This window comes from Urocampus carinirostris, chromosome 5 (genome assembly GCF_059441175.1).
Source record: "Urocampus carinirostris isolate Australia breed hairy pipefish chromosome 5, RoL_Ucar_1.0, whole genome shotgun sequence".
NCBI lineage: Eukaryota > Metazoa > Chordata > Actinopteri > Syngnathiformes > Syngnathidae > Urocampus > Urocampus carinirostris.
In genome coordinates, this window is record NC_142353.1 from 11074630 (window position 1) to 11087018 (window position 12389).

General features: G+C 36.4%; 1 protein-coding gene across 4 annotated transcripts in view; it reads right to left on the bottom strand.

Moving 5' to 3' along the window:
- Positions 1-12389, bottom strand: part of wdfy3 (WD repeat and FYVE domain containing 3) — a 108862-nt gene that overhangs the window by 59418 nt on the left and 37055 nt on the right. For all 4 annotated transcript variants that reach the window (XM_088335683.1, XM_088335684.1, XM_088335682.1 and 1 more), the window contains 5 exons: positions 9361-9461; positions 5323-5541; positions 3122-3303; positions 254-485; positions 29-189 (listed from right to left, as the gene is read on the bottom strand). In XM_088335683.1, the coding sequence (XP_088191809.1) occupies positions 29-189; positions 254-485; positions 3122-3303; positions 5323-5541; positions 9361-9461 (895 nt within the window). The remainder of the gene's footprint in view (positions 1-28; positions 190-253; positions 486-3121; positions 3304-5322; positions 5542-9360; positions 9462-12389) is intronic.

A 12389-nucleotide genomic window follows, 5' to 3' on the forward strand; every position in this document is an offset into this window, starting at 1 on the left:
TGGAAAGCCGCCAAAATAAAAGTCTCACCTGTTTAGCAATGGCCTTGCTGTCCAATTTGTTGTAGACTTTCCTGATCTTGGCCACAGTCAGCGTTGACACGGAGATGGCGAATAAGCTAAAGGACACTTTTTCTTCGGGCACTAGCGCCACCGGGGTAGGAGGGGCCACCTCACCTTTCGACTCCTTACCTGCAAGGAGGTAGGAGTTACGATGGAAAGTGGGCGGGGTTAACAAGTTGGGCGCGGGGCTTACAGGGCAGGTAGACGGCTTGGAGGCTGCCCACGTTGGTGGGTCCCAATTCGAAGATGGCGGCCACGCTGGAGGCGGGTAGGGCTTCTTCCAGGAAGTGGCATGGCCCTAAGCGCCATACCAGAGAGGAGACTTGGCGCTGGGCGGGTGGCGTGCCCACGTAGCCGTAAACCGTGCTCGCCAACGGCGGGTTGGCCGAACCCGAGCCTCCTGGAACGCTGTGCACGTAGTGGAGCTGCCCAGAAAGAAAGAAAAACAAAAATTGAAAAGAAATAATCATTTTGACTAGTATTTAGAAACATGGCAAAAAATGACACCCATAAAATATAAATACATCAAAATAAACTAAACAATAAATGTCAAAAATCAAAAAGAAAATCAAATAAATAATTGAAAAATCAATTAAATGCTTTGCTAATGATTTGAAAATTAACAAGAATGAACAAATCTACACACTTCAGAGGCATTTTATTTCATTTGTCATTTCATTTGTATCAATAAAATAAAAGGAAAAAATGATAAATAAATCAAATGAATACATTTTAAAATTCAACTAAATATTAAACAAAATTAAATAAATCAAAACAATATTTAAAAAAATGATAATTAAATAAATTTTAAAAACTCAAGTAAATGCTAAATCTAACTAAAAAAAGATAAATCAATCAAATGCTTAAAGAATAATTAGATTTTAAACCAAAAATTTTAAGAAATAATTACATTTAAATAAAGTTGAAATTACTTAGAGAATGTATTACTTTAAAAAATTCAAAAGAAAGATTTTTTTAATATTCAATGAAATACTATAAAATGTCACCCCCAAAATAGATGAATATTAACATGAAAATATATATTTATATGAAAAACATTTTTTAAAAATAAAATCCCTACTAAAATAGTAACAAAATTTATATATAATTATAAAAACATTTTGATTAAAAAAAAAATCAAACAATTAAAACTAATAGTTACATTTTACTTACAAATAAAATATAAAAAATAATCTAAACAAAGAACATTTAAAAAACAACTAAATACCAAAATAATAATAAAAACTACAAAATGTTTAAAATAATACATTTGAAAAAAAACATAACTAAAACCTTGATAGTTGAAATGTCACCCAAAAATGACATGCAAGAAATAAATTAAGAAAATATTTTAAATGCAGAATAAAATTGGAATAATCAAAAAAAAAATTCAATAAATATTTGAATAAAATGAGAAAGAAAGTAAATTAAAAAATATTGGCATCAATTAAAATGTCACCAAAAATTTAAGTGAAAAGAAAAAAATAATCAATACAATAATTTAGATGACAAATGAAATTTACGGTATTTTCACGACTAAGGCGCATCTAAAAGCCTTTATTTTCTTCCAAAAGCTGTCCATAAACCTTATAATACAGTGCGCCTTATGGATCAATATTGAGGCACAAGGTCTTGCAACTAAGGCAAACAGCAGCCGACTCGATTTTTCCCCCATAGGTGAAGTAGTACGCGGTGTATGCTGGGATATATACCGACGTTTCATTTCCTAACCAATGTTTCAATCATCATCGAATTAGTCACTATTGGCTATTGACATTTGTAAGTTATTCGGAGGTAAAGGAGGCGGGTCCTTTTTAGCATTTACAGGCTCGTGCGTAAAACTAAGCCTGCAATTGGTCGAAAAAGATGTGAATCACATGTTAGGTTGCTCTACGGCCTGGAGAAAACATTCTTACTAAGTATGCATTTGTAAATAGGAACTGTGGGGCTAAACAGACAGCTAGCAACAAGCAACGTCTATCGATGCAGATTTCTCGACAATTTTTTTTCTATTATTTGTCAGCTTTATTGCGTGTTTTGGAGTGTGTAAATATTTTACACGGTTGGATTTACTACACTCACAGATGTAAGAGGACCATGGTTGCGTATTATTATTCAAAGTGATGGCTGCAAGACTACTTTGGTGAGGAACCCGGCTTTATATGTTCCCAGTATCTTGTTTTAGACTGATCTTGATGTCTCTGTGATGAGTCAAGTTTTAAATTAAATTAAATTTAAAACGTTTATTGTCATATGCACAGTAAAGAACCACGTTTCCCTGCACAATGAAATTCTTACTTTGCTGTCCACACAGTTGCCAGCGGAAAAGAAAATAGAAACTGAGAAATAGTTGGCATTTCTTGAATCCCAAGAGTTTAACCTTCCAAATGATACATGAAATGACGCATTTGAGTGATTGGTGATATCGTACAGACACCGTGTTTGTACGTGTCTGGGACACGTATTTGCTTATTTGAGAGCCGTCGGAATGTTAAGGTGTTGATAAGTTTGATTGAACTATCTGACTGTTTTGTTGACGTTCACACTGTAGCGTCTTATAGTCCGGCGCGCCTCATGTATGGAAAATATATGACAAAAATAACTATTTTTCGGGGGTACGCCGTATAGTTGTGAAAATACGGTAAATATAACAAATCATATAAATACTAAAATAAAATAAATAATACAAATAAAATAAATATAATAAATACAATAAAATAAATCTAGGCTTAAAACACACTTATATTGCTTATGAATGACCTATGTTTTATGTTGACGATGTCTGTGTATTGCAACATCCATTGTAGCCTGGTCATCCTGAAAGGGGGATAACTCAAAGTTTCTTCACTTTCCTCATGCTGAGGTTTTGAGTTTTTCCTTACCCTAATATAGGTTTTAGATCAAAGGATGACTTCTTGTGATTAAGGGGTATACAAATGACAAGACTTGACTTAAAATTAATCAATAATAAATACAAAGATTTATTAGTTTACCAAGACGAAAAGAAAATGCAGTTGAATTAAAAATAATGAATTCAGGTGTCGTTTTTGGGGTAAAGCACCTTGACTGTATTGACAAGCTGACCGTCCAGGTAGAGCGAAGCCATGCTGTTCTTCAACATGCCCTTACTCATAACTAACACTAGGTGGTGCCACTGGCCCTCTGCGATCAGATCGCCACAGCGGAAACGGGCGCAGCACGGAAGGATCTCGTAGAAAGACGCCTCCTCGCTCGATTCGTCCGCTTCGTAAAACAGACACAAACAGGGTCAGTACATTTCTTATTAACAAGTCATTGGGAAATGCTCAACCGGAAATACTTTTATGGTGAATTTTGTATTTCAGTGGTACCTCTTTATACGAATACCTCTACCCACGAGAATATCAATACACAAGTTTTTTAAACAAAAAAGTCTACCTTGCTTTACGAAGGAAAATTAAGTTCAAAAGTAATCCCCGAAAAAACCACTAGAGACCGCTCACCGCTTGTGACTGTCACAGCAGTTTGCTCAGTTCTGCTTCCTGGGCTCTGTTCAGTGTCCTTGGTTATACCTGTAGAGTTCCTGTATTACGCAGCAAGTTAGATCGCATCTCTTTAATCGCATTTTATAAAGGGGTTTGTAAACCTTTTTCATAGCCTTAGTCAAGCACTTTTCAAGCATTTCAAAGCCAATTTTTCAAATCTTCCAGCACCTTCAAAGAAAGAAATCCAGCGCTGATCAAAAGAATGTTTTTTTTGTTGTTGTTGACTTTGATAACTAAAATAAAGTGTCTATTTTGCTGCTAGCAAATACTTTGTGCTACTTTGAGCTGTTTCTATGAGCGATCTTTTTGTGTCAATGGTCTGCTATAAACTGACATGAATTTTGCCATTCTGCTTCAACAATGCACACACAGCTTGGTTGCGTCACACTTGTTTACAAACACGGGAAGGGCTCTATAGATGTTGGGTAATAATATGTAAGACAAAAGAAGAAAGAAAGTTCTGTATGGATAAAAAGCAGAAAAATGAGCAAAACTTGGTCTCATTTTAATGATATTAATTGCTCCAAAGCATAGTGCATTCAATCTTTCAATCTTAGAGACGGCTGATCTTTTGCTTTTTACTTATCTTAGTTAATATTTCTTGCCCGTTTTTCAGAGAATCTGTGTCTAAATTGGTAAATAGAATTTTAATTTTTATTTTTTTTTTTGCATTTTATTATTTATTTAAGCACTGAAGAGTTAATATTTTGAATTCTTATTTTATAATTGTTTTGTGTTGTTTGACTTTTGAAAGGTATGTAAATATTTTAATTCATATTTCATGAGATTTTCAGGGATACTCTGCAAAACATATTTGTGAAGTCGACGGATATAGGTATTGGCATTTGTATGGTTTCAATGTGCCAAATATTAAGTCTCAGATGCAGCTGCCCAAGACTCTCTCTCTTTTTGTTTCTGCTCACCCTCCATACTTGCCATTTACCCTGATTGGATAAGATACCAGGGGTGGAGCCACTGAAATAGGAACAATAACGTTAGAGCGGCAGCTCCGCTAAATCGTCCTGACGTCCCTGTGTCCTTGATATAAAAGCTTGTCTGCGATAAAGAGATAGCATAAAAAGTGTAGTAACTTGTTTCAAAGAAGCACGTTCAGGTGGGGAATGATATATTAGCTCTTATCATAACATTAGTTCGCCAATCAAGCGTGTGCATTTGTGATTGAGAGAGAGCGGTTAGCTGTTACCATAAAATTAGTGATTTAATTTATCTCTAAAACAAGAGGGCCCATACTTTTAAATTCGCCAACTCCGTTTAAATTTTGATGCACTTTTTGTTTAAAGTTAATTTAAGTCATGTTTGTGTTGACAGTTTTATTATGTATTGTAAAAAGTTTCAGAGAGCTATTAAAGTTTTTATGTACCTTTTTACAAGTTGCTTTTTTTGGTCTAAGTGGAAGATTAGTCATGTTAGTTATGTTGAAATTCCAATTTATTTACTGTAAAGGTTTTAAATAAATAACAAAAATGAGCTTTTACAGAAAATCAGTATAGGCTCCATATATCGGTTATCCGCCTCCTTTTAATACTAATAATCAGTATCAGTATCAGCCCTGAAAAACCCATTTCGGTTGATCCCTTGTTTTTTTTAATTACTTCATATTTGGAAAATTCGTTCGTTACAAGAGCAACTTGAGCGACGAGCACGATCCCGGAACGAATTAAGCTCGTATGTAGAGGTATCGCTGTATTTCTGTTTGATAATGTGTCTTCTCCCTTACAGTAGGTCTGCAGCAGTTCCTCTTTGGTGGAGACGGTGAGCGATCGGTCTTTGGCCGAGAGCACCACAGCCAAACAAACATAATGTTGCTCGGATGAGGTTGCACGGCGCACCACTGTTAAAAGGCGCAGAGGATGGCTTTGCGACGTCGAGCTGAAGCGCTCCACGCAGAACCAGCTGGAATAACTTAGACCCGACGGCGGCGGGAACAGTCGCTCACCTGGAAGGAAAATTTTGTTTACATTTAAAAAAAAATGCTTCCATTTCTTTTTTTGAGTATTTACGTACAGCACGTAACCTGACCATATTTAACTATTGTCACAATTTGGAACGGACCCAATAGGCAAGGAAAAAGTCACTCATGCTAAGCAAAAATACCAAAGCAAAGGCAAAAAGAGAGAAAACAGTGGTTGGATAAAATAATAAAAAACAATGTCAAAACCAGAGACCAGAAACAAAAACCTAACCTGACATGATAATGGTAAAGGTGTGTCAACTGATTCAGCGCAGTTGAGGGCTTTCCAGCCACTCCCCCCAACTTTGCATCATTTAGGGAGGAAATGGTGTACCAAATACTGACAGCTATTTTACCTGAGAATATAAAGTGAAACTTGAGAGTTATGCCCTGAGAATGTACGTAAAAAATTATTTCTCTTTGAGGATGCATTGAAATTTCAGCTCAAAAGTGTTTCTGCCAATGACTGAAATGTGATGAAAATGAAACGTTCATTTTCGGAACTTTTATTTTTCATTGTAAGCATCCATTTAAATTACAATAATGTTGCTTGACTTTTTTTGTATTTTAGATTTCTGCAGTTTTACTTCTTTCTTTATCACTTTGTTGTCCAATTGAAGTGCTTTATAAGCACCTATACGCCTTTTTGTTGTTTTATGAGAATATATAAAATGACACACTTTAAATTAGGATCTATTAATATGCCTCTTGGTTCGTTAGCATTTTATATTATACCTTTTTAACAAGTCAATGTGTATTAGGTAATTTATTTATTTTATCTATTCATTTCTCACCGTTTCATTTTAGGTTTCTGGTCATATCTTTTTTTGTTTTCAGTTTTAAATTTTGATCTGAGTGCATTTGTATTTTTTCGATTACTTTTTGGGGCAGGTTTCTGGAGCTAAAATCCAATTAGAGAGAAGAAAAGGACATTTTTGATATATGTCCTTATTTGAATCCTATCTATATTTACTCACCCAAAAAGTAAAAAAAAAACAATGTAAAGCAGGAAATCCTGACAGATAAGAAACTTCAAACTAAGTCGATGACATCATCAGATGCCGGAGGGATGGAGGGAATAGGAAAAAAATAAAAATCGAGGAGACGAGCTCTGGTAACGAGACAGAGGTGCGAGTGAGTGGGAGTACAAGTGGGAAAGCAATCTGGAATGACATGAGTCGGAAGAGAAGTAGGAGCTAAAAATACCACGATGGGAGAAAAACGACACAGAAAAGTAAATATGATGATGATTGAGAAAAAGATCCAGGCCCATTGACAGAAACAAGAAATGAAAAGGGTGAAAATAGGAGGGGACGAGAAGATGCAGGCCCAAAGATTAGACGCAAGAATGATAAAGGAGACGATGGAAAGAATATCGGAAATATGACAGCAATAATGAACGAGAAATTAACAAGGACAAAAGATAGTAGCAATAGGGAGGATTGGAGACAAAAAAAGAGACTATGATAAAAGACCAAGGACGACATTAAAGAGGATAAAAACGAAAAGGATGTTCAAGAAAAACAGGAGAAAAAAAGGGATGAAGACCAGGGAAATATGATGGAGAACAGAATCTCCTCAGAGGAGGGATCGAAATGGAGGACAAAATACATGGGATAAGACCAACAACTTTGTTAAAGAGGACGAAAGAGATGAGGATGATCAAGGAGAATAAGAAATGGGTTGATGACCAGAAATAGACGGAGGACAAGATGGTGAACAGCAGCTACAAATGATGGAGAAGTTGAGAAGAAAAATACATGAAAGAAAAGAAGGGTAAGAGCTAGCTCAAGAAGGAAGTAATGAGAGAAGAAAGATGACAACTTTAAAAAAGACCTAAGAGAGAAGGGTAATTGAGGATGGAATGAGAAGAGACGAAGATGGATGAGAACTAGCGAAAATAAAGAGGAAAGAAAAGACAATGGAAATGAAGATTTAAATGACAAAAGAAAGAAGACCGGATTAAAAAAAGGGATCTAAGTCAGGAGTGCAGGTTAAAGGGATAAATGAGACACTGGAGCCAAGACCAAGACAAAAAGCCACAGATGATGGAGGGCTTGAAATGGAGGACAGAATAAATGTAAGAGAAAAAGGAAGGGCAGAAGAGAGTAGAGCAGATTGAAGGGATGACAAAAGAAAGAAAACTGAACAAAAAAAGGGATCTCAAGAGAAAGTCGAGAGCAGATGTTAAAGGAATGACCAAAGAAACTAAAATTAAATGGAAAAAAAGATTGAATTCGAAGTAGATGTTCAAGGGATGAAGGAGGCACTGAAGCCAAGTTGAAGACGAGACGTTACAAATGATGACAAAATTATGAAGGTGGTGGAATACATGTTTATTTGTATATCCCTTAATCACAAAGTCTGAACGAGCCGCAAAGACCACCAGTTAAATGAAATTAAGGAGGCACTAGAGATGAGAAAACAAGAAACTACAGTGATGGACACATTGAAAAGGAGGAGACATGGAAGAAAAGGAGAATAACCCAAGAGAATACTGGGAAAACAATATAAAATGAGACAAAAGAAAAGAAAAAAAGGGATTCAAGTCAGGAGTACATGTTAAGGGATGAAGGAGGCACTGGAGCAAAGAAGACGACGAGAACTTGGACACATTGAGAAGGACAAAATATGTGGAAGAAAAGGAGACAAAGGAAGGAAAGGAGAATAAGTGAGGGGATAACAAAGAAAAAAAAATGAAAATGAAAATGGTACAGGTTAAAGGAAATTGAGACACTGGAGCCCAGAAGAAGACGAGAAGCTACAGATAATTAGGAGTAGAGTTGACCTATTATTGGGCTGGCCGATTATCGCCACCGATATTTAGGAACGTGACGGGTATCGGTATTGGCAATTTAATGATCTTAACATAAGTTTGTCAATAAAGCGTGTGTGTTTGCAATTGAGAGAGCATAAAAGCACGCTACAGTGGAAGTAATTAACTTGTACTATAACATTAGATATTGAATCTGTCTCCAAAACAATATTGCCCACACTGTTTAGCTCAGTTGAAATTTCCATTGCTTTTTGTGATTTTTGTTGTAAGTTAATTTAAAGCCCTAGTGTCTAAGTTTTGACCACTAGAACGGTTGTCTGATGCGAATGAAAACTAGTGCCACAGAAAGCTACAACACGGCGGACAAACATGGCGGATTTCACTTTTGTAAATAAAACTTTTTTTTTTTAAACAAAATGGTTTTTTTGCAGTTTTTTTGTACCACTAGCAGTCACTAAATATTACACACTGTCCCCGTTAGTCATGTAGGTTTGTATTGACATTTTTCTTTATTTATTGGATAAAAGAAAAAAAATCAAAAAACTGTTTAAGTTTCTATTTACCTTTTATACGAGTTGCTGCTAAGCCTAGTTTCATTTCCTGCATTGTTAGTTTTTGGTTTAAGTGAAAGATTATTCATAATAGTTGTGTTGAAATTCTAATGTATTTACTGTAAATAGCTTTCAGAGAGATATCAAAGTTTTATCTAATTTATAACAAATATTCTTTTGTTTCTTTTTGATTTGCTGAAAATTTCTTACGCCATTTTTTAAGCTTTTACAGCAAACAAATGTCGGCGTCAAATATCGGTTATCGGCCTACTCTTATTACTAATAATCGACCCTGAAAAAAACATATCAGCTGATCCCTAATAAGGATATTTAGGAGGACAGAAGACAGAAAAAAAGACAAGGAAGGTAGGAGATGACGGAAGAAAAGAGACCAAAAGAATAATCAAAGTCAGGAGTAAATGTTGAAAGGATGAAGGGGGCACAAAAAAACAGTATTTTTGTATGACGTCCTCGTACCAGTGCCTATGCCGCTGATGACGTCTCCATCGTTGATACCGGTCGAGTTGGCGTTATTGCTCGGCGCGTTGTGAGGAGCCAGGCTGGGCAAAAACAAGCACCTGCGCACAACAAAACAAAAACGGGATCATGCACCCCCACCATCAGTGGTCAAGAAACATATGGCTTGTGAGTCGTTTATGGCTCTTTTCATGAGTACATCTGGCTTGGAGATAAAATAACACTTGTGTAATTACATGCCATTAGGCCCGGTACGATACCAATATCAGCCTGAACATAGGCGGAACTTTATTAAGGATATAGGTTGGGTCCAGTATACAGTAAATAGGGCATAGGCCTCACAACAGTTTACAGTCATGGTGTCACACCAACAGACCCCGTTTTGGCTGTACATCGCTAAAGTATCCTTTATATGGAAGCTCGTTAAACCGTCTATGTCAGGGGTCGGCAACCTATGGCACGCGAGCGCACGGCCAAATACAGCGCATTTACCTGAAATTTAGACATCTTCAGTTGCGCGCCATGTCATGTAAAGGATTTACGTTAGGCATTACGTGTTTTTTTCTCTCTCTCTGAGAGAGAGAGAGAGAGAGAGAGAGAGAGAGAGAGAGAGAGAGACCCAGCCAACGAAACACACGTGCGTGATAAATGAACGAATCATGACGGTGTTATGCCGAGAAATGCACCCCTGCCGAAATTTGCATCCCGTAACGGGAGCGCGCACACGTCACTCCCGTTACTATAACCGCTTTTACCTCGTTTTATCTCACTTTTATATCACTTTTCGGGAATGTAATGGCGAACATATAACAAAAAACACTTCGTCTTGCATTTGTTGGGAATGTAATACAACTTAAACCATTCCGTCTTGTATTTGTTGTGAATGCAATCGAACGGTAATGCACACCGTACATAAATCAATTTTGAGCATGTAACGTGTTCATTTTGCCTTTTTCTACTCAAATCGCTCGTATTAAACTGTTATGCACTCTACCATAAAGCTTATTATACTGAAATGAACTGTGAAATCATCAACAGATAAACGAGAGACGAACGTGTTTTCTTCTCATCGTCAAACGAGACGTAACACATAAATAATTGTATTTTGTATTTTACTTGAATAAACAGATCATCCTGTGCCTAACATTGTCACAGAAACGGTGTCATTTATTTCTAGTACAAATGATCCAACGTCACGGGATGCAAATTTCGGCAGGGGTGCATTTCTCGGCATAACAACGGCTCCTCGAGCGAAAAGATTGCGCTCTCTCCAGCCAGCGTGGACAGATGACTGGTGTTTTGTGCAAAAAATTACTTTTTATGCCCCGAGAGCGTTGTACCTCGCGCATCAAGTGTTAAACGTCATTACGAGACGAAACATGAACATCAATTCAAGGCCGAGACATTAAAACACGCTGTGTCCAGGTAGCAAACAAACACAGACCCTAAAAAACTTTTGTCGCTGCTAAAAACACCACCACTGAAGTTATCTAACAAATTGCTCACTGAAGAGCAAAGCACGGAAAACCATTTACTGATGGCAAATATTTTAAAGAAGCGTGTGTGTGTCTGTGTGTGTGTGCGTGTGTGTGTGTGCGCGCACACGTGCCGTCTGCATTGCTGCTGTTATTTCAAGTTTTGATATTTTCTGAAACAAGATATCGTTGATGAATGGTATATTAGCTGACAATATTACTTGTTTTTTGATTGTAGTTTCTAGTTGATGAAGAATGGTTGAGTCTGGTTAATTCTTGTGGTTAAAAAGTTGAAGTCAGAATGGCTACAGGCCTTTCCACATGTTGTTCACATTCATATTTTAGTTCATCGATGAACAAGAATAGTGGAAGATAAATAGGTCAGTTATACCAGTGTGCCGCTGGAATTTTATCTTTCCAAAAATTTAGGCCATTATTCAGTATTTCTGCACTCTTCAGACGAGGAACTGTAATGGTCATCCATATCAGTAGGTGGCAGTAGATTTTTATATACTTTTTATGTACTAATTATCTGCTCTTGAGGTAGCACAGTACATCTAATAACTTAATTTGTTTGACAAAGCGTTTTAAGATTTCACTGTAAAAATAAAATCAAAGCACATCATTCTTTTTTATATTAAGTATTATTTTCTTCTTTTTATATACTAATTATCTGCTTATGAGGTAGTACAGTGAAATATTTGACATTACTTCATTTTCAAACATTTTCGACGGACGGTGTGCCACTAAACTTTTCTATAAATAAAAGTGTACCTTGGTTCAAAAAGGCTTAAAAAACACTGAGTTATAGGATTAAAATGTCTATCCATGTTGTATATTTGGACTGGTGTAAAATGACAGCTCTGTTGGATATTAAAAAAATGTTGTGCGAGTCATTAATCTTGGTGTGGTACACTGATTTACAAGAAAATTTGAAAGTGGCACTCCGCACCGAAAAGTTTGCTGACCCCTGGTTTATGTTAATTGTTGAGACACTTTATGATGAAAACCCATACAATAAACTGTAAACACCCCAAAACTCCAGCAAAGCACTCAGAACAATTTGATTGGGTGAGCAGTAGGAATGGGCAGAGCTATACACACAGCGTATAGTACCGTCTGCACCCAATGTAAATAAGTTGGTATCATTGTTTGCTGTATTTTGTGACAAAATAATTTCTCTCACCTTGTCTTGAAACAATTATTTATGAAAAGAATGACGCTCCTAAGTAACTGCAAGAGGAGACTCATTTTAAGTGGTATAATTGTATAGATATAGGACACAGGCTTGGGTATAATTATTATTATTTTTATAGATTTCTTCAAATCATTAAACGTCACACAGTGAAGTAGAATGTGCTGAAGAATTAGCTTTTTTCCGAAGAGTGGTTTGGTGGATTTGATGAATTTTGTCTTAATATATATGGTCAGGCAGAAGATGGTAGAGCAGAAAACAAAAACATTTGTGTTCTTATATCTCTTTGGGTCAAAAGGTTCCCAACCCCTGCTCCACATCCTTGTCTATAAATGAGTGGGGGCAACACGGTGAAACCA